Below are 22,983 nucleotides of genomic sequence, written 5' to 3'. Positions count from 1 at the left end.
ACAGCAAATATCATTCTCAACAGGGAAAAACTGAGAGCTTTTTCCCTAAGGTTCCCCAAGGAACACGAGGGATGCCGACACTCACCACTGTTGTTCAACATAGTACTAGAAGTCTTAGCCTCAGCAGACAACAAAAAGAAAGAAAAGGCATTCAAATTAGCAAAGAAGTCAAACTCTCACTCTTCTCAGACATGATACTTTATGTGGAAAAACCAAAAGACTTCACCCCAAAATTCCTAGAACTCATACAGGAATTCAGCAATATAGCAGGATATAAAATCAACACACAGAAATCATTTGCATTTCAACACACTAATGACACAGAAGAAAGAGAAATTAAGGAATCGATCCCATTTACAATTACACCAAAAACCTTAAGATACCTAGGAATAAACCTAACCAAAGAGGTAAAGGATCTGTTCTCAGAAAACTATAGAACATTCAGGAAAGAATTTGAGGAAAATGCAAAGAAATGGAAAAACATTCCATGCTCATGGACTGGAAGAATAAATATTGTTAAAATATCTATGCTACCCAGAGCAATCTACACATTCAATGCAATCCCTATCAAAATACTGCTGACATTTTTCACAGAAGTGGAACAAATAATCCTAAAATTTGTATGGAACCAGAAAAGACCCCAAATAGCCTGAGGAATGTTGAAAAAGAAAACCAAGGCTGGTGGAAGCACAATGCTGGACTTCCAGCTCTATTACAAAGTTGTCATCCTCAAGACAGTATGCTACTGGCACAAAAACAGACACACAGATCAATGGAACAGAACAGAGAGCCCACAAATGGACCCTCAACCCTATGGTCAACTAATCTTTGACAAAGCAGAAAAAAGATCCAATGAAAAAAGACAGTCTCTTCAATAAATGGTGCTGGGAAAATTGGACAGCCACATGTAGAAGAATGAAACTGGACCATTTTCTTACACCATATACAAAGACAAACGACCTAAATGTGAGACAGGAGTCCATCAAAATCCTCGAGGACAACACAGGCAGCAACCTCCTCGACCTCAGCCACAGCAACTTCTTGCTAGACAAGTCTCCAAAAGCAAGGGAAACAAAAGCAAAAATGAACTATTAGGACTTCATCAAGATAAAAAGCTTCTGCACAGCAAAGGAAACAGTCAACAAAACTAAAAGGCAACCTACAGAATGGGAGAAGATATTTGCAAGTGATATATCAGATAAAGGGCTATTATCCAAGATCTATAAAGAACTTATCAAATTCAACATCCAAAAAACAAATAATCCAGTCAAGAAATGGGCGAAGACACGAACAGACTTTTCTCCAAAGAAGACATACAAATGGCTAACAGACACATGAAAAAGTGCTCAACATCACTCAACATCAGGGAAATACAAATCAAAACCACAATGAAATACCACCTCAAACCAGTCAGAATGGCTCAAATTAACAAGATAGGAAACAACAAATGTTGGCGAGGATGTGGAGAAAGGCGAGCCCTCTTACACTGTTGGTGGGAACGCAAGCTGGTACAGCCACTCTGGAAAACAGTATGGAGGTTCCTCAAGAAGTTAAAAATAGAGCTACCTTACGACCCAGCAATTGTATTACTAGGTATTTACCCCAAAGATACAAATGTATTGATCCAAAGAGGCACCTGCACCCCAATGCTTATAGCAGCAACGTCCACAAGAGCCAAACTGTGGAAAGAGCCAAGATGTCTATCAATAGAAGAATGGATAAAGAAGATGTGGTACACATATACACTGGAATACTACTCAGCCATCAGAAAGGATGAATACTTACCATTTACATCAACGTGGATGGAACTGAAGGGTATTATGCTGAGCGAAGTCAATCAGGAAAAGACAATTACCATATGGTTTCACTCATGTGGAATATAAGAAACAGCACAGAGGATCATAGGGGAAGGGAGGTAAAACTGAATGGGAAGTCATCAGAGGGGGAGACAAACCATGAGAGACTCTAAACTATAGGAAACAAACTGAGGGTTGCTAGAGGGGAGGTGGTTGGGGGAACGAGATAATTGGGTGATGGGCATTAAGGAGGGTACATGATGTGATGGGCACTGGGTATTATATGCAACTGATGAACTACTGAACACTTCATATGAAACTAATGATGTACTATATGTTGGGTAATTGAATCTAAATAAAATCAAAACAAAACAGAGATAACAGACAGCATATAGCAAATGGCATTTCTAAAAACCACACTACCCTCTAACATACACCTGATAAATGGTCATGTAAAATTGTAATTTGAAAAAAAAAAAGAGAGAATTTAATATTGCTGCTTCAGGACAGCAAGGGTCAAAGAAAAAATGTAGCATACACATTAGAAGCAGAAAAGATTAATGCATTCAATTTAGTGTTCAATGTAAAGAATGGGGGGGAGGGGAGTAAATGATCAAACTAGATTCAAGTTAATGCATTAGGCTGTTCCTCCTGAGATTCTTGTTGAAAAACCTTTGTAGCATAGGAGATCACATATTTAATGCTGTCTTTAAGGTAAGATTTAAATGTTTATGGATTAAAAATGGCAAAGTCCAACTGCAGTGCTTGCAGTTAATTGTATTTTAAAAATAACTTATCATTCTTATAAATAATATCTTATTGAATAATAATAATTTGTATTATACAAATAGTATATTAAGTAAGATTTATACTTTGTGGGTTTTGCTGTTGTTGCTTGTTTTTAGTTTTATTACAATCAGGGACTATATGGTCATTTTCCATGGAATTTAGAACCTGCTAAATCATACAATGGCTTGACAAGATTTATATTTAATCTGGATTATGTATTCTTTTAAAAATAAACTTGATGTATAACATTGTTTAAAAAAGAGGAGCTATTTTAACCTTAACATTGTCCCAGCATAGTTAATTTAACACGAATGACCTTCATTCTGGGCCCTCTAGGAGACAAAAACAATTTTTTTTTTAAGTTCTCAGTACCAGAAGGGATGGTCCTCTGTAGGTTAATAGGCAAGTATTTTTTAATATTAAAAATTCAACATCTGGAAATGTGGTTTGTACAGCATATCTTATGTGGGGCATAAATGTGTGCTTTAGAGGTAGTATTTTTTAAAAATCTCTAGCGTTTTTGTTTTTAAAGATTTTATTTATTTATTTGACAGAGAGCAAGAGAGGGAACACAAGCAGGGGGAATGGGAGAGGGAAAAGTGGGCCTCCCGCGGAGCAGGGAGCCTGATGCGGGGCTCGATTCCAGGACTCTGGGATCATGACCTGAGCCGAAGGCAAACGCTTAACGACTGAGCCACCCAGGCGCCCCTCTAGCATTTTCTTAAATGTAGGAATTTTACTAGCCAGGATAATGCATCTTTAAATTTTCAAAAGTCCACCATATAGCTACTCCTATGCCAGCAGTAGTTCAGGCAATCAATCCACTGTTGAACTCAGTAAACCTTGTGTGTAATACCAACCTATAATACTAGCCTATCCAATAACAGAAACAAGTACAAATAAATGGTTCTAAAAATTGTGAGAGTCAACAGAGTATTTCTCATCACAAGAGAAAAGAGCAAATCCACAGGAAAGAGAAAAGTTCTACTGAAAGATAGAATTTAAACTCATTTAATAGGTTTTTGCATGAGAAAAACAAACTTCCAAATGGTACAACTGTTCTGTTATACAGCTATATGTAACTATTTCTTTAAATATAAATGTTCATCATCTGATTGACTACTGGTATTAAGAAACACATCTATCAACAATCATAGAAAATCCTATTTTCTCCAAAATCAGGCAAAAGGCACTTTCATGTAGCACCTTCTTTTCCTGTTTGGTCCCAAGACTTAGATGATACAAGTTCAGCATCTAAATAATTTATGTCAAGAACTATAGTAACAGTAAGATAATCAATGGTGAGTATTTCAATAGAATCTGCATGCGCTTTCTGAGTAACAATCAGCCTGTAAAAAGGTGTTATTTTGTTGGCTTACCAGTTGTACTCTTGTTCCAAGGAAGTTCCACCATAAGTTCTAAATAATTTCTAGTCAGAGCATATTCTGGCATAGACTGAGGCATCTTTTTGAGTCTGTGGGGAAAGAATACACAGCAAAAATGTTCCGTAACATAGAAGAATTCCCTAAAAACACAAAAATCCAGCATCTGCCTTTCTGGGTCAGATATTATCATGCATATTAAAAAATCTGGAAATGTTTTTAAAAATCTGGTTATTTTGTTTTGTGATGTACTTATGGAACAAAATTAAAACAGATACCTACAAACTGGAGGGGGCAGGGATGGGGTGGGGAAAGGAACACTATATCAGATTCTATCCTTGAAATATGACTTTACCAGTATCAGTATCTCACAGAGGGGATCTCAAGTCATACTTATCCATTGATATACCTATCACAGTAAGATTTAAGTGCCTAACCATGCATAACACAATAATTATATATATTTTTTGTATCAGAGATGAAATCAGCTCATACAAGCAAGCTAATATCAGATATTTAATTAAAAGATGCAACTTCCATAATAAATGCAGCGTTTAACAAAGTGTTCTGCCCACAAAAGATGTTCTACATTTATTAATTAATGCCAGTCAATATAAAATATCCCTGAACTACAACTCATGTCCTTAACTGTGAACCTGAGAAAGTCAAATCTTTAATTACTGAGCATTCACTTAGGTTCATTATAATTTACCAATAAAAGAAAATGCAACACAGTTATACTGTGTCAAGTACAGAAAGAAAATACTGGTGTTCTATTTAACCCTGAGATTATCCATATACCCTATGCTGTCATCAAGGTTTCTGTGTACTTTACCTTATACAAAGAGAAACTGACAGTCCCTGCCCTCTAGAGTTTACAATCTTTTTTCTAAAGAAGAAATAAGTGACATGTGAAGAACACAGTGGTAACTGAACAAACACTGTGTCTAAACAAAGCACAACCCATTCATTAAGACAATAAAAAGTCAGTGAACAACAGTGGTCACATTTGACAGTACACTGTAGGTGGAAGAACTGCATCACTTATACACAGCAACTCAGAAAAAGATTAGGGACACTGGTGTTAATTCAGGAGTATTAAGAATGTTTTAAAAATCAGATTCTGGTTGAGGAATGAAGAGGGATAATCTAAAGATTCCACAGATCACAGCTATAATCTGAGAATGTGGAAAGCAATGAAAGGTCAAAATGGAAAGATAAAATTAATAGAGTGGTCTATGCCTATATGAAATAGAAGAAAAGGAGAAAGGTCAAAGAACATAAAACAAGTAACTCAGCTTTCAGTTTGTGATCCAAAGAATCAGACTCAAGTTTCCACGAGCAACAATTTTTAACATTAATATGCAAAATGAAAATACCAATGAGTGAATAGCATCTTTTTAGGGTCAATTTACCTTTTTATCTCTTTGACACAGACCTTATGGGCCTGCTCTGGCATACTGGATGTTCGTATTTTTCTCTCTAGCATGACAATGTCATCATTGTCTTCATCCTCGCCATCGTCTTCTAAAGCTCCTGGGATGTGTGTAATCCTCCTAACAGGACGTATTGCTATAACCTAAAATAGAAACAGAAGAGTAAAACTGTCTGTCAAAATAAACTGGAAATGAGGTACCTAGTTACACACAAGGTTATAGCTGGTGCTGAATAACATTTTCAAAATTAGAGTCTACATCTTTAGGAACTAAGTTCAAAATGATAACTAAGAGGCACAAGCATATAAAAGCAGCAGAATTTCAAAAGTGGATCAACATAAAGTGGGCATTATTTTACTATATGCTTATACAACAATATGAGAAAAAAATGGAAGAACTGGCTACTAAAAATAATGAAAACATCTAGGAATACCTTTCTTTCAGCTACTACTGCAGCCACTACCTTCTTGATTATATTACTACTTAGCAACTGCCAACAGAATAAATTCCACTTTCCCTCCTACAGTACAAAATTTCTAACATCTTTAATGTTTCTACCATTGACTCTATTCTCTTTTGTCTCCAACACATGGAAAAGACTTCCTCCTTTCAAAATACTTGATCTTACCTATGTCCCTTTCCGTTAACTACACACTGTTTACTTCCCTTCTTCTGATGTTCTGCTTTTCCAACAAGTGGCTTTGACCACCACTTCCCTTTCCTCCTTGAGTACTTCAATAATCTGTACTTCATACTTTGGCTTTTGTCTCCATTATGTTGAAATTGCTCTCTGAAATCCGACAACGATCCTCTTTGCCAAGTCAAATGGCTTTGTGTTCTCTTTCTCCACAACTTCTCTATCAGATTTTAAAACTTCCAAAGTGTTCTTCTGAAATTCTCAACTCAGTAATATCATGAATCAACACCAGCCATCACTGGAGCAAAATGATACACTGGTATCCATTTAAAAGCATGGGAATTTATTTTTTAAAGTATTATTATCTATTTACTACTTTCAAATATAAAAAGTTAAAAACACAAGGCAGTAAATAAAGCAATTTTATAAAAACAGAAATATTAAATTCTATACTTTTATTCTACATAACTCATTAGCAGATAAAATTAATATTCTGAAGTATGAAAAACTGAAAATAAAAAAATTTTAAATGAGTTTTAAAAAGCACATCAATTATTTCATCACTGAGACATAAGTATATTTTTATGCAATCTTTTTCTCCCAGCTACTAAAGAGACTTCTCAACTCTTAAGGAATAGGCAGAGAAGGTTCTAGGCTTAACTCCAAATATTATCCTCTGATTCCTACATTTTCATAGCTGTCACCTGTTTGATCATTTTCTGGAATGATTCTGAACACCTTTCTATTTAAGCAGTGGTAGTATTTATTGATAATAAGCTGCAGTTTCTGTGCCTCCCAACACGGAGTGTGCCTTGCTTTGTCTTTCTGCACAAAATGGATAACTAAATTAATGATCTGATCTCAAATCAGAAGTAATTCAGATTTCTGCTATTTGTTTGAAACAGCATGATGTCCTAAAATAGAAACACCAGACAGGCTACTCCTGTCTCTGTCATCGTTCTCCTCCAGCCTACTCTGATGCTCCTTCCTTAGTCCCACTGGTAAGGAATCCTTTACCTTGCTCTTCTCTCTCTACAATGTATTCTCTTTGATGAAGGAACACTTCTATGTTGATGACCATTAGGTCTCTAACATTATTCTCAACCTTTCACTTACTTTCCAATAGCCTTCAGAGACCTGCCATTTACACTCTTGCCCACATCAAATATATTTTCTTGATCTTAACTCTGCCCACACATAACAATAGTAAAACTGATAGCTCAAGGGAGACTTCAGACAGACCCCATATAAATGTAATGTATGATAATGAAGGTATCACAAATCAATGGCGAAGTGAAGAATTATTCACAATAGTGTTGAATTAAATAAAAAGCTATTTGGGACAAAAAACAACTGCTCTCTTCACTTTAGGGCAAAATAAATTACATATGGTTAAAGAGTTAAATACTTTTTTAAAAATCAGCTAAAGGTAAACTGAAAGTGCATTATTTCTCAAATCACTGGGGGATAGAGGACTCTAAAGCTTAGAAGATAGAAAAAGACTAGCACAGTTGGACTAAATGAAAGTAAAAATTTTTATAAGTTAAAAACAAAAAAGTCAGCTAAATTATGGCACAGCATAGTGACACAGTCCAATTTTCTAGTATGTTCTTAATACTACATTAAAAAAAAGAGAACATTTCAATAGATGCAGAAAAAGCATTTGTCAAAGTACAACATCCACTCATGATAAAAACCTTCAACATAGTACATTTAGAAGGACCATACCTCAACATAATCAAGTACATATATGAAAAACCCACAGCTAACATCATCCTCAATGGGGAAAAACTGAGAGCTTTTCCTCTAGGATCAGGAACAAGACAGGGATGTTCACTCTCACCACTTTTACTCAACATGAGTCCTAGCCACAGCAGTCAGACAACAAAAAGAAATAAAAGGCATCCAAATTGGCAAGGAAGAAGTAAAATTTTCATTGTCTGCAGATGACACGATACTATATGTAGAAAACCCGAAAGACTCCACCAAAAAAAACCTGCTAGAACTGAAAAATGAATTCAGTAAAGTCACAGAGAACAAAATCAGTGTACAGTAATCTGTTGCATTTCTACACACCAATAATGAAACAGTGTACAGTACAAACAAAATCAATGTAATCTGTTGCATTTCTACCAATAATGAAGCAGCAGGAAGAGAAATTAAGGAAGCATTAGGAAGAGAAATTAAGGAGTCAATTCCATTTACAACTATACCAAAAACTGTAAGATACATAGGAATAAACTTAACCAAAGAGGTGAAAGACCTGTACTCTGAAAACTATACACTGATGAAAGGAATTGAAGATGACACGAAGAAATGGAAAGACATTTCATTCTCATGGATTGGAAGAACAAATATTGTTAAAATACCTATACCACCCAAGCAATCTACACATTTAATGCAATTCCTATCAAAATACCAACAGCATTTTTTTTCACCGAGCTAGAACAAACAATCTTAAATTTGTATGGAACCACAAATGACCCGGAATAGCCAAAGCAACCTTGAAAAAGCAAAGCAAAGCTGGAGGCATCACAATTTGGGACTTCAAGTTATATTACAAAGCTGTCATGATCAAATCAGTATGGTACTGGCACAAAAATAGACACATAGATCAATGGAACAGCATAGAAAACCCAGAAATGAACCCACAATATGGTCAATTAATCTTTGAAAATGCAGGAAAGAATAGCTAATAGGAAAAAGACTGTCTCTTCAACAAATGGTATTGGGAAAACCAGACAGTAACATGCAAAAGAATGGAACTGGACTACTTTCTTATACCACATACAAAAATAAATTCAAAATGAATTAAAGACCTAAATGTGAGACCTGAACCATAAAAATCCTAGAAGAGAACACAGGCAGTAACCTCTTTGACATCGGCTGTAGCAACTTCTTCTTAGATATGGCTCCTGAGGCAAGGTAAACAAAGCAACAATAAACTACTGGGACTACTTCAAGATAAAAATCTTCTGCACAATGAAGGAAACAATTAACAAAACTAAAAGGCAACCTATGGAATGGGAGAAGATATTTGCAAATGATAAACCTGATAAATGGTTAGTATCTGAAATACATAAAGAACTTAGAAAACTCAACACCCAAAAAACAATCCAATTAAAACATGAGAAGACATGAGTCGACATTTTTCCACAGAAGACATAACAGATGGCCAACAGAAACACGGAAAGGTGCTCAACTTCACTGATCATCAGGGAAATGCAAATCAAAACTATAATGAAGTATCACCTCCCACCTGTTAGAATCAAAAACTCAAGAAACAACAAGTATTAGTGAGGATGTGGAGAAAAAGGAACCTTCATGCACTACTGGTGGGAATGCAAACTGGTGCAGCCACTGTGGAAAACAGTATGGAGGTTGTGCAAAAAGTTAAAAATAGAACTACCCTATGATCTAGCAATTGCACTACTAGGTATTTGCCCAAAGAATACAAGAACATTAATTCAAAGGGATATGTGCACTCTGATGTTTATAGCAGCAGCATTACTTAACAGTCGAATTATGGAAACAGCCCAAGTGTCCACTGATCGATCAATGGATAAAGAAGTTGTGGTGTGTATACACACACACACACACACACACACACACACACACACACAGAGGAATATCACTCAGCTATAAAAAAAGGAATGAAATCTTGCCACTGGCAATGACATGGATGGAGCTAGAGAGAATAATGCTAAGCGAAATAAGTCAACCAGAGAAAGACGAATACCATGTGATTTCACTCATATGTGGGATTTAGGAAACAAAATAACTGAGCAAAGGGGAAAAAAAAAGAGAGGAAAACCAAGAAACAGACTCTTAACTACAGAGAACAAACTGATGGTTACCAGGTGGGGGGGATGGATGAAATAGGTGATGGGGATTAAGGAGTGAGCACACCTGTTGTGATGAGCACTGGGTGATGTGTGGAAGTGTTGAAACACTATATTGTACACCTGAAACTAATATTATACTGTACATTAACTAAATGGAATTTAAATAAAAACTTAAAAAAAAAGGAAACATGAGATATACAACCATCCCCTTATTTTCAAAGACACTCATCACAGTTGTTAATTTTTAAAATATAGAAAACATCAGAAACAATACACAATGTTTGGCAAAAGAGAAATGGCTTAGTACATTATCCCTTTTGATGATGAACCAAAAATTACCAAGAGCAAAAAGTGAGAAAATATTACCACGTTTTTAAAAAAAGAAAGACCCAGACATGGAAAAGGACTAGAAAAACACACTGAATTCAGAATTTTATCAGTAACTTGAGTGGTAAGAGACAATGAAGTTTTTGTTTTGTTCCTTTCTTCATTCCCCCAATTTTTTTTTACTTCAAAAAAACTGAATCTCACATCACATAAAAACAACTGGAAACGTAAAGAAGTAGATTGAAAGAAATATTTACCCGCTTATCATCATCTTGCTTGTGTTTTCGGGTTTTCTGAAGCAATTTCAGGCCTTCAATTTGTCTGACGAGCAGTGGTATGGTCATCTTGAACCGTTCCTCTAGACTCACCGCATCTAAAATCTAAGGGAATATGAATCAGTTAGTAGAATCTCTCAGAAATACATGCTCCCAAAACAATGCAGTCAGGTCATGACTTAAATTGTTAAGTAAAAAATACATCAATATTCACAGCTACGTTATGGCCAATACAACCAGATTAACTATATTAAATCACTAGAATCCTAAAAAAGAGAAAAAGCATCTTGACTTCTCATTTAAAAAGGAAGCCATGTGTATTGTTCCAACAGCAAGAACAAAACACACATTTAATGTCAACTCTTTCTGTGACTTATTCTCTTAAAACACAGAATGTGTCTACATATTAGGTCTAAACAAATTCTAGGTTCAAAATATTAAATTTTCACATTCATGAAAGAGTAGGAGCACTTTTAACCAACCACCACTAGTGATGGGAGTAACTAATGCTCTCCATTCTCTCAAACATCCCTGCTGATGCCCACAGCCAGCTTACCCTCTGGTACTCCTGCGCTCTTCTGCTCCTACCAGTTGTGCGGCATTCTTGTGTTTAGAGTAAGGTGTTTATACACCTTTCTGTTAGGTGCACTTGCTATTATAATTTGTTAGATTTGCTACACAATTGCTAAGACATAACTGTGATAAAAGTATTAAATAAACTGATAAAATGAAGGTTTCAATGAAAACTAACTTACATGTTCTAGGAAGATTTAATAAAGCAGACTGCTTAAAAACACTATAAAAATTAGTATGCAAGAAAACTTACAGTTTTGGGAAAAAACATGCAAATCTAAGATTCTGCATTTTTCAGTGTCTTTACAACTCATTTCACTTTACAGAAACAGAAATTGAAAATCATAAATAATGCATCATAGGTATGCTTTATGTAAGAAACATCATGAAGAATTCTAATAAAGCAGGCCATACACAAAGAAAAGGTCAGCTCCACAAGTTTAAAAAACAGACAAAATATATTTATTTTTTAAGTTAAATATTTACCATTTTTAAAATTATTCGCCACTTTAACTTTTTCCATAAATTGACAAACTACTAGTACTGATAATGTGAATAAAAGAGCTGCCTGAATATACAAAAATGTAAAGCAATCACTTTTAACAGTCAATTTCAGCATAAGAGCATTTTAACTACTTTTATGCATCTCTAGTATCTCTTACTGAAGGTCAAAATTTATTATTTTGAATAAAAACTGACAAAACAACTCAGTATTTAAGAAGGGAATACTGTACCTGGAGCTTCTCTTTGTTGCTTGTTCGGATAATTGAAGTCAGAATGTCTGGTAAAGCTTCTCTTGGAAGACTATCTAAAAGGCGTCTCAATTTAGCAACTGCAGGGACAGACATATCTAACATTTCAACCAACTGCAAGGATAAAGAAGTCTTTTTAATGAAATCTGGCATTATTTGTGAATTCAAAATACAGACTGGCATATAGGTTTAAAGTTTGGGCCTCAGAGTCTTTGTTTCTGAAAGATCACTGATTACTATAGTCCAGGCATTTTACAGGTCTCAGAAGAAAAAAAAATACATTCAAAATATCAATCAGAATTGAAAGGCAAAAGTGGCTCAAATGTGGATAATATGAATGTTTAAAAGGCTCTGTAAATTTATGATTTTATTTTGAAAAAAATTAAAAGTTATGGAAAAGTTGCAATAGTACAATAAACTCCTATCCTTCCCCTAAATTCAACAATTATTAACATTCTGCCATGTGGTTTTTCTCTCTAAGCATGCACGCGCACAAACAGCCAAGTTGTTGCTGAACATTTTAGAGTAAGTGGCATATATCATGACCCTTGTTCTTAAGAACAAAGGTATTCTTTTACATAATCACAGTGTAATTACCAAATTCTGGAAATTTAATAGAGTCGATGCTATTATGCTAACCAATGAGTAGTTGAAATACTGTTTTTTTAGTAAAACATTTGGATTAATGAGAATCTGAGCACTGACTGTGAATGATTTTTATAAAAACAATACCCAGGATATATCTTGGAGTTAAGACACATTAAGTTCAAACAAGCTTTCAGTAACTATGATAATCTTGGGGTTGTTGACAAAAGTTCTCCTCTTCTTCTGGGCACATGGCAGGACTGCTCTTTCTCACCTCCTCTGAATACAAATGGGGCTATGATTCTTGCCTTGATCCATGAAACACGAGGGGAAGCGACAGTTCCTTCTGGGCAGAAGCATTAAAAACCATTGAGATTTGCCACATTTCCTTTTCCAGCCTCAGCAATAATGAATATATGTTTTGAGATGAATCTCTAATCCTCCTGTCCCTAAGTGACTCTAACAGGTAGATCAGCACGCTCTCTAGTTTTAGGTATAAAGCATGAATGAGAAATACACCTTTGTTATAATGTATGCTGAGATTCTGGGAGTACTTAAAACAGCAAAGCTTCGCCCATACTGACTAATTCACAAATGATGTGCCTTATTGAGTCACTCTAAAAAGATTTCTGATGCCAGTACTAATCAAGCCTCTCCGAAGGCACTGTAATTTAGGAACCTATCCATTGCCTGCCTAGAGTCAAGGGAATGAAAGCGCAGTCATGATGAAGCTATTCAGGTGGGAGAAGTAGATAATAAAATTTAGAGACTCTTTCTCCTAAGAATCCATCCTAAGAAAATAAAACAGCTAAAACTTGTTCTCCAAGCACTTACTGAGCACAAACTGCTTGATAGACACAACATACTGCTCAGTAGGGGATGGCTAAAGCAGGGATGAATTCAAGTTTGGTAGAGAAAACAGACCTATAAGGTAAATTTCAATACAATGTGATAAGCATCATATTAAAAGGGATGCATAAAGGACTGTGGAAGCACAGGAAAAGGAGCACAGGATTACCTTTTTAAGCCTTCTGTCTTGTCACCAACCATTCCTACTTGGTGGCCGTGTACTTGAAAAAAAGGCCGCATGATCTTTCTGGCTCCACTCAATGTCTAAGGATACCTTGCTTCCTTTGCTTGCATCCCACAAACTATTTCCCTCATCCTATTTACTGGAGCAAATCTCTCCTAAGTTGATGAGATTGTGTTTATCTCCTTGTAAGCCCTACCTATCCTGAATGGGCTGTCATTGTCTGCCTTTAAAATCCTTCCTCTTCCTCTCTTTAAATAATGATGGGGCTAAGTTATACCCAAAGCTCACCCCCAGACTATTTCCTCAGTACCTTGCAGAAAACACCAAACAAAAATACCATTTTAAAAGAGGTGTATTTTTTTTTCTTTTAGAATGTAAGCTCCTCAAGAGCAGGGACAATGTTTTCTGTATGTTCTATTGTGCCTAATACACTGTAAATGCTCAATAAATATTGATGACGGGGGAAAAAAAAAACAGCCAACAGGAGTTGGGAAAGCATCAGTCTAAAAACTGAGAGAAGGAAGAACACTCCCAGCAGAGAGAAGAGAAGGGACAAAATCACAGGGACATGAAACAACAAGATGTGAAGCTCTCTGACGGACAATGTGACTAAAATGATGGGTATAAATGGGATTAAATAGAGTTGGGAAGGGCCTTAATGTTATTCTAAGAAAATTTAACTTTATCCTATCACCATTAAAGTCTTTTTCTCAGGGGAGAGGCAGGCCCCAAACTTCCTTAGAAAGGCTCAGTGAACAGGATGAGTCAGAGAGAAAAGAAAACCAGAAAGAGATTAGTCAGGAAGCTATTGAAGAAGTCTATTGATGAGGGCTATGTAAGGAAATACAGAAGGAAATGACAGAAAAGTATTAATTGCAAACAACCTCAATGTCTAAAAAGAGGAAAGATAAAATTATGATATCTCAATGCAATGAAATTTATAAAAATACTTAATATGAAAAGTAGACATGGACAGGAAAACAAAACATAAGACTGAACGGGACCGAGATCAGAAGACAAGGCAAAAGTTAAACTAGATGCATGACAGCAGTTAAATTATGGTGATATTTCACTCTAAAGATTCCTTTCATGTCATTACAATTCTTCACATGTTTAAAATTTCTCTTTTGATTCAAAGTGGGGAGAAGTTAAAAAGCAAAGTGCAATCTCTATGAAGCTGTGTCCAACAGAAGAACAAAGACCCAGGGAGTATTACCAGGGAAAAAGAGAAAATTCGGATTCTCCCTCCATCTCCTTCTTCAATGGCATTATCACTTATTCCAGTTCTCAAAATGAAGTGTCTCTGTTCAGAGTAGGTTCTTCCTTTTAGTCCCCACAGAAGTTAGAGCTCTAAGTTTTCTATTTTCCTACTGTTTACCACACTAGAAGTGTGTTGCTTCGAATGCCACATCAGGTAAAGATACCACAGGCTGTGAACACTTGCCTTACACTTTGCAATGATTGAGACCTTCAGACACTGGCTGATCCTCACAGACCTAGTTACGGTCACTGGACTGCATCAACAGAAAGTATAAGACTACATTTTACAATGTATTTCAATAAGTTTTCAAAAAAATGGGGTGAGGGGAGGAGCTTTCTAGTCAATCTAGAGTTAAAAAAACTCAAACCTAGAATTAAAAAGTCAAATATTTAATGCATGCCTCACATGTGCTTCCCTCCTGACATTCAAGGCTTTAATCAAGGCTTTAATCATCTTTGAAATCAGTCTACCATAGACCTAACCTTTCAAAGTTACTGCCAGTCTCAGTGTGACCTTGACTTCTGAACCAACATAATTTATGTAATTTGCTACCTAGATGACTCTTGTGACATATAGCTTTTGTGCAGTATTTTAATTTTTAACATTATTTTGGTTTAATAACTAAGGTTTGGAGACACTGGAAGTTATAAGGAAAGCTCTAGAAAGACTCTTTGGAAAAATTTTAGAAAGAGTTGGCTCATTTTTCCTAGAATGACTTAGGTATAATCTTAGACAAAAGCAAAGTGAAATCAATATATTATATTACTAAGTCATTTAAACATACGCTGCCTTAAAACTTCACCACTCAACAAATTCATCATATCTTAGGGCAGCAAAGGAACTGAAGAAAATGGGGTTTTAAGGAAAAAAATAAAAGCAACTCACTTGTACTGCATATTTGTAAAACTGTTCTGATAGTTCTCCTAGCTCCTCCCTAGTTTTACAGGTGTTGGGAAATTCCTCAAGCCGGTCCAACTGTTCCACTTCAGCAACGGGATATGGCTTCTCTTTTAAGACCTGTACAATCTGGAAACGGCATAGGCCTGTAATCAGCAAAGTATAGTGAGGCTTGGGCCAGTTACTGCCTACAACCTGAACCGCCAGGGCAGCCGTCCCAATCCTGAAAAACACACAAAACATCAGTGTTACAAATGTTCAATGTGGTAGAACAGAAACTTGCCTCAAAAGGTGTTGCATTTTCTGAGGAATTCTTTAAAAAACAAATAACATCTAAACTGGAAATGATTTCTCTAATTTAGCATCTAGCAATGGTCTGTGAAGTCACCACCACCAGCAAGGGGGCAAAGCAGGCAATCTCATTCTAATTATCATCTCCTTTAAGATTAGGTAGAAATACCTAAAAATAAAAAAATAGAAGTACTTGACAATTACATAGCTTAAACTCATTTTGCTAGGAATGAGGTAATATTATGCCAGAACAAATATTAGCATTTTAAACAGATGGAAATATAAACAGCATTAATGTTAAACCAATCTAAGAAATCTCTGTTCCAATAACCGGTTTTGCTACCAACATCAAGCCAGGTTTTTCACACAATCAATCCCCAAAACTTCTACATATCTGCCTTCTCACAAACTGTCATCAAATCTGAGAGTTAGTATCTACGCCCGTGAATACGAAATTTCTAAATGTGGGGACTACATATCAGAGGCTACACACTGTCACAGTGTGTATATAGTCTGTCTGTACCATAGTCTATACCATATACTATATAGTCTGTCTATACTATAGTCTGGTATATAGTCTGTCTATACCACAGACTGAAGGTATAAACTTAGTTCTGTCCTAAGTGGTAAACGCCCCACCTAATACCAACTAAAAACGTTGTCTTATTTCAGTCTTAGCTCCTTATCAGAACATACAGTTCTAAGTTACATATAAACTTAATTCACAGAAAGCCAAAATTATACAAAATAGCAAGAGCCACATTCAGAAAACACATCTAGATCTCAAACTAAAATTGTATCTTCTTCCTTCAGCCACAGGAAGGGCTGTAATTTCAGAGAAGAAACTGGAATTAAGGCAACTAGAACTCTCAACACCCTGGGGAAATGCTAATCCTGGAAAATCAAACTTGCCCATCTCAAACATACTGAATCACACATGAATATAGAATTTGAATATGCCAGGGAATTTGCTTACTTCTATATGCACTCAAGTCTCGACTATTTCCTTATATTCATTCCGTAAATTATGCGGGATCTTTGGCTTTCCTCTGCCACTCAGTTAATTTTGAGCTAAGTCCGTCTTTCCTTGCCACCTTTTCAGTCATATCACATGTACAGGGGATAAAAACTGATTTAAACAGTAACTAAAACGAAAGAATCAGGAAGATAATTTGGTGGAGAGAAAAAACATGATACACTTTAAAAACTGAAATGATTTGACAATTATCTATTATTTTAAGGTATTTGTGTTGTGGCTGCTTTTCTTCAGTCATTAATGGTAGTAGGCTATATCTCCCATTTCCTGTAAACCAACTCGGATTGCCTGAGAAAGTTAGCAACAGCTGAACTGATTAGAGACCAAGACTTCAATTCCCCTCAGATGACACCCATCAATGCTTGCACAATGCAGATCTGTCTACAAGCAACATCAACAGATGACAAACCAGATCCCTGGCCTAAGGGGTTTGCAAACTGGAACCAAGCGGAAACCAGAGAGAGAGATGAGGCAAGTCCAAACCTCCAGTTTTGGAAGATGAGGATATTGTGTAAATATCCAAACTGGCCTATGCCAACCACTTGCTTTTTTTTCTACTTTAAAGCTCTCCATCTTTCTTGGAATCCTCAATCTTCCAAGTCTTTTTCTGTAATGACACTAGCTTAGTTCTGCCCATATTGAAAGAATCTAGGGCCTTCCCACTCCTCCCCCCAACCTCCATTTGTGAAATTTACATTTTTTTTTTAAAGATTTTATTTATTTGACAGAGAGAGACACAGCGAGAGAGGGAACACAAGCAGGGGGAGTGGGAGAGGGAGAAGCAGGCTTCCCGCTGAGCAGGGAGCCCGATCCGGGGCTCCATCCCAGGACCCTGGGATCAGACGCTTAACGACTGAGCCACCCAGGTGCCCCTGAAATTTACATTTAAAAGTACCCATTTGGGGAATAATAATACCTCTAACATATAGGTTTATTGCTCCATGGCCTACAAAAAGCTTTCATAAGTATTATCTCATTGTATACTACCTTTCACTCCTGTGAGGAAGGTAGCACCATTTCCTTATTATAAATTAGCAACCGAGATTCAAAAAGGGTAAACAATTACAAAGATATTGCATAGGCAGGCAATAGGGGACCTGAATTAGGTTTTATAACTAATTCTACTTTAACCACCGCAAGAGACAATACCAATTTGTGCCCATAAGAAATATACTTATTCACATAGCTTCTAAATAGCTGAGATACTAGAAAGCACAGCTATTACTTAATATCTACTCTTCACATCTTAATTACACTTAACAAAGAGAAGCATTTCTACCAAAACTCTGGAATCAAGTTACACATCTTTGGAAAAGAACAACTGAAACATCTTTTTAGTGTTCTCTTGTGTCACCCGACTTATCTTTTTGAATTATTTGTTGATTTTTGGCAAAACTCATCATCATGATTAATAATAACTTAGAAACAAGGAGCCTATTGCTCCAAGGTCTATAACAGACAAGGCTTCTGTTGCTATGGGATTTTTGGTTTCCACTCCTTTCTAAAAACTTCATTTCTGGGGGTGCCTGGCTGGCTTAGTCAATAGAGCATGTGACTCTTGATCTTGGGGCGGTGAGTTCAAGCCCCACGATAGGCACAGAGATTACTTTAAAAAAATTTTTTTTAAAAAATTAAAACTTCATTTCTGAATTTAAGAAATGCCACTTGTGGACACTTTCCTTAAAAAGAGTAAATGCAGATTTAGGAAAATCTAAATAGAGCTATCCATTACATACTTGCTAATATAAAAGATTAAATTTTAAAATGTTAGTACTATCAGGTAATATTTCCTGAATGCCTAAGAAGGCTCACAGATAAAAACAGGAGTAATATAGAAAGAGCCAAGATGTCCATCAACAGATGAATGGATAAAGATGTGGTATATATATATACAATGGAATATTATGCAGCCATCAAAAAAGGAAATCTTGCCATTTGCAACGACATGGATGGAACTAGAGGGTATTATGCTAAGCTGAATAAGTCAATCAGAGAAAGACAAGTATCATATGATCTCACTGATATGAGGAATTTGAGACACAAGACAGAGGATCATAGGGGAAGGAAGGAAAAAATGAAACAAGACGAAACCAGAGAGGGAGACAAACTATGAGACTCTTAATCTCAGGAAACAAACTGAGGGTTGCTGGAGTGGTGGGGGGTGGGAGGGATGGGGTGGCCCGGTGAGGGACACTGGGGAGGGTACGTGTTACGGTGAGCGCTGTGAACTGTGTAAGACTGATGAATCACAGACCTATACCTCTGAAACAAGTAATACATTATATTAAAAAAAAATTAGCTAGTAGGAAGGGAAAAATGAAGGGGGGGAAATCGGAGGGAGAGATGAACCATGAGAGACTATGGACTCAGAAACAAACTGAAGGTTTTAGAAGCGAGGTGGGTGGGGGGATGGGTTAGCCCAGTGATGGGTATTAAGGAGGGCATGTATTGAATGGAACACTGGGTGTTATACGCAAACAATGAATCATGGAACACTACATCAAAAACTAATGATGTAGGGGGCGCCTGGGTGGCTCAGTCGTTAAGCGTCTGCCTTTGGCTCAGGTCATGATCCCAGGGTCCTGGGATCGAGCCCCACGTTGAGCTCCCTGCTCCGCGGGAAGCCTGCTTCTCCCTCTCCCACTCCCCCTGCTTGTGTTCCCTCTCTTGCTGTGTCTCTGTCAAATAAATAAATAAAAATCTTAAAGAAAAAACTAATGATGTAATGTATGATGACTAACATAACATAATAAATAAACTTTAAAAAAAAAAGGGAGTAATGCCTGGACAAAGAGTTGACCCAAATTACGAAACTAGGCATCTGCTATCTATAAAGCATTCATTTCTTGTCAGACAAATGCCAATGAAACTAATTTGGGATCTTGAAGGAAGAAGCCAGAGAAATCCACACTATGCGGAAATGAAGCCATGTATCCTAAAGAACGTAAGGCTGGAATAAGACTGGATGACCATTTTGAAATGCATGAAAGGACAGTGTTTACATTATCCATCTTCACTAAAAAAACAATGAGTCACTCAAGTCTAGGTAAGCAGGGTGCCCTGAGGTGGCATAAGAGCCAAATTCTATGTTGCAGGGATAATCCAAAGCTCCTCCTTTAAAAAGGCTCCCATGTCAGGTAACATGCCTGCACACTAACTAACATGCAGAAGGGAGTGTGCTGTTCAGGGAACTCAACATCTGGCTTTGCTACTTTTTGTGACAGGGAATACAGGGGAACAAATTACTTCTGCTGCTCCTTCAAGACTGAGACATTGTCACCTGGATGGTCTAAAGGAAACAAAACACAGGAGTAGAGCCCCTGGCCTTCCCTTTGGGTACCACCACCATTTGGAAAAGCAGGTAACTGAGGAAGGGCAGATTTATGTATTAAAATAGAATAATGTTATGGGTAACTCAATATTTGCATTATCAAAGCTTTTTAAATGTTTAAGAATGTTTAAAGGTCATATTAGAGAAAAAAGATGTTTGAGGCTAGTGCTAAGGAATGCAGTACAATCTTTCTACACAGATTTTTCCAGTAGGAAATAATATTTCTAGAATAACCAGATGGTCTGGTGGGTCCTTGCTAGAATTCTATGAAAAACTGTCAATGTATGTTTTCTAACTTACATGATTAAATTTTAATATTGCTATTAATTTAAAACCCATGGGTAATCACCACACATATGCACAAAACTAAAACAAAAAGAAAATCTAACCATGAACACTCTTGCCTCAACCAGTGATCAAATGCCTGGGCACAGAAAACAAAAAATTGTGCCATAAGCAAAGGCTTAAGAAGTGGGGTCATTATGTAGGGAAACCAGAATTCAACACAATTTATCAGGGTTTACTGAAACTTGAAAAGTATCCAATTCCATGCAAGCAATAACCAAAGCATATCAGATGGAAGCCAAAGTGCTTTCCATGCCTGAGAAATGCAAGGTTTTTACAATGTGGACTAATAAGAGAGTAGTAGGGGTTTTTTGTTTTGTTTTGTTTTAGGAAGGGAGGGGAAAGATACCAGTTTCCTTTCTGAATTTGAAGAGAGTTATAGCCTCACCTTTTAGAAATGTATATAGTCACAAGACTTTGGGTAAGAATAAGGCATTCCTAACCCTCTTGAAATCAGTCAGGAATCCCTAACTTTAAAAAAGGGTAACTGTAGGTAAACAATGGCTCTAAACTAAAAGCATCTCAGGACAAGTTAAGGATAGGAGGCAGGGGCTAGGGAGGTGAGTCTGAAGATAACGATAGCATTTGTTGAGCATGTATTATATCCCAGCATTGTCCAATAGAAATATAATGTGAACCACATATGTAATTTTAGTAGCCACATTAAAAAGTAAAAAGAAACAGGTGAAATACTAGTATTTTATTTAACCCTGGACAACCAAAATAGTACCATTCCAACACTTAATCTATGTAAAAATTATTAATCAGCAAAACATTTCACATACTAAATTTTCAAATTCTAGTGTGTGCTGTATACCTACAGCACGTTTGGGGTGACTAATTGCACTGATTTATCTGGGACTAAAGGTGCTGCCTGGGAAACAGGACTTCTGCTAAAACTACTTCAATCTTCAGCGAACCGGGCCTGCTGGTCACCCTAGTTATCTCCGTTTGGACCAGGCACATGTGGGCAGTGGCTACAGTACTGGACTACTATCTATCAATCATGGCACAACGATTATTCCACTTAATTCGTAACACACCTAAGAAATGGATACTGTTACGTTCCAATAGGCACAGGGTGTCTCACCCAAAGACACACAACTAGGGCCATGGTGTAGGGCAATCTAGTGGTAAGCTTGGGGCATAAGAAATGTTAAGATATGAGAGAAAGAGCAGATACGAGATGAGAAAGTTGCAGAAACGGAGACAAAGGAATATGTGAATAGGACGGGAGGGTAAAAGAGAAGGGGCAGGCAGGGAGTTTGGAAGAATAGGCACCCCCAAAAATAATGAAACGGGTTGTGCGGATTAGGATGGCACAGGAAAAAGAAAACCTGTGGAGTACCAAGTGTCTCACTTAAGACGGCAAAAAAGACGGGGAGGAAGGGAATAAAGGATAAGAAAGAGGAGGGGCCTGGAAAGTTAAAAGAGCACTGGGCTAAGAGTCTTAAGACCTGGGAGGCGGGGAGGAGAACTTAACAGCGGCAGCTAACTGAAGAATTTTCATTACTTCATGAAGTAATGAAATGGGCATATACATATTTACATAATGCCCTTTAACAGTAACAAGAAAGACATCTGTCACCCCCATTTCACATGGGAGGTAGCTGAAGAGGCAGACCCGAGCCACGAAGGCCGTCCCCGAGGAGCCTCGGCGCCCCGAGGCCCCGCCTGCCCTGGGCCGGGGTCCGGAGAGGAGGGTGCGCCGCCCGCCGCCGCCGCCACGGGGGCCGCCCGGCCTACCTGTGCAGCGGCGGCAGGTCCTGCGCGTCGCTGGCCGGGTCCGGCGTATTGGGGATCACCCCCAGGATGGTGCTCTGCAGCGACGTGCCCTTAAGCAGGCGGCTCCGCACCAGCTGCAGGTTGCGGGCCGAGTCTACGCTGGTGCGCATGGTGGAGCCAGGCAGTAGCACGCCCTCATTGGTGAGCAGCAGCGGGAGGCGTCCAGGGATCTGGATGGGGCTCACCGACGACATGGCGACAGCTGTTCGCGCTGGGGCGCCGTCAAAGAGAGCAGAACCCACAGCTCTGCGCGACCTCTACAACCCCCACCACCAAAGGTCCCAGGCACCCGCGCTGCGGTAGGGCGCGCCGCCACTTCCGGCTCCGCGCTACGGCCCGCCCCCGGGCTCAAACCCCGCAGCTTCTCGCGGCCCCCTCCCGGAGCCGCCCGGTAGAGCGCGCGCATGCCGTAAGTGTACGAGGACAGGCGCACTCCAGCTCTGTGCGACCTTCGTCCTCTGCGAGGCCGGCACCTCCATTTTCTCCTTAGGCTCAGCCTCAGGACCGTCCCCTGGAGAAGATCATGTTTAAGTTATACCTACTTGAAATGTTTTTAACTTGTCATTCGAATTGATTTTAGATTTACAAAAATTTTGCAAAAAAAGTT

General features: G+C 37.7%; 1 protein-coding gene across 1 annotated transcript in view; it reads right to left on the bottom strand.

Annotated features, from left to right (window-relative positions):
• LONP2 (lon peptidase 2, peroxisomal) overlaps positions 1-22,696 on the bottom strand; it is a 113,606-nt gene extending 90,910 nt beyond the window's left edge. The window contains exons 1-6 of the mRNA XM_028091239.2: positions 22,338-22,696; positions 15,577-15,811; positions 11,795-11,926; positions 10,470-10,592; positions 5,383-5,546; positions 3,965-4,059 (exon numbers count right to left, since the gene is read on the bottom strand). Coding sequence (XP_027947040.1) covers positions 3,965-4,059; positions 5,383-5,546; positions 10,470-10,592; positions 11,795-11,926; positions 15,577-15,811; positions 22,338-22,570 — 982 coding nt within the window. The 5' untranslated portion in view covers positions 22,571-22,696. The remainder of the gene's footprint in view (positions 1-3,964; positions 4,060-5,382; positions 5,547-10,469; positions 10,593-11,794; positions 11,927-15,576; positions 15,812-22,337) is intronic.
• Between the last annotated feature and the right edge of the window lie 287 nt (positions 22,697-22,983).

Source organism: Eumetopias jubatus, unplaced genomic scaffold, assembly GCF_037043125.1.
Source record: "Eumetopias jubatus isolate StellerSeaLion01/CBP00866 unplaced genomic scaffold, mEumJub1_p1.0 scaffold_10, whole genome shotgun sequence".
In the NCBI taxonomy this organism is placed as follows: Eukaryota; Metazoa; Chordata; class Mammalia; order Carnivora; family Otariidae; genus Eumetopias; species Eumetopias jubatus.
This window is presented reverse-complemented; position numbering and strand designations above follow the sequence as displayed.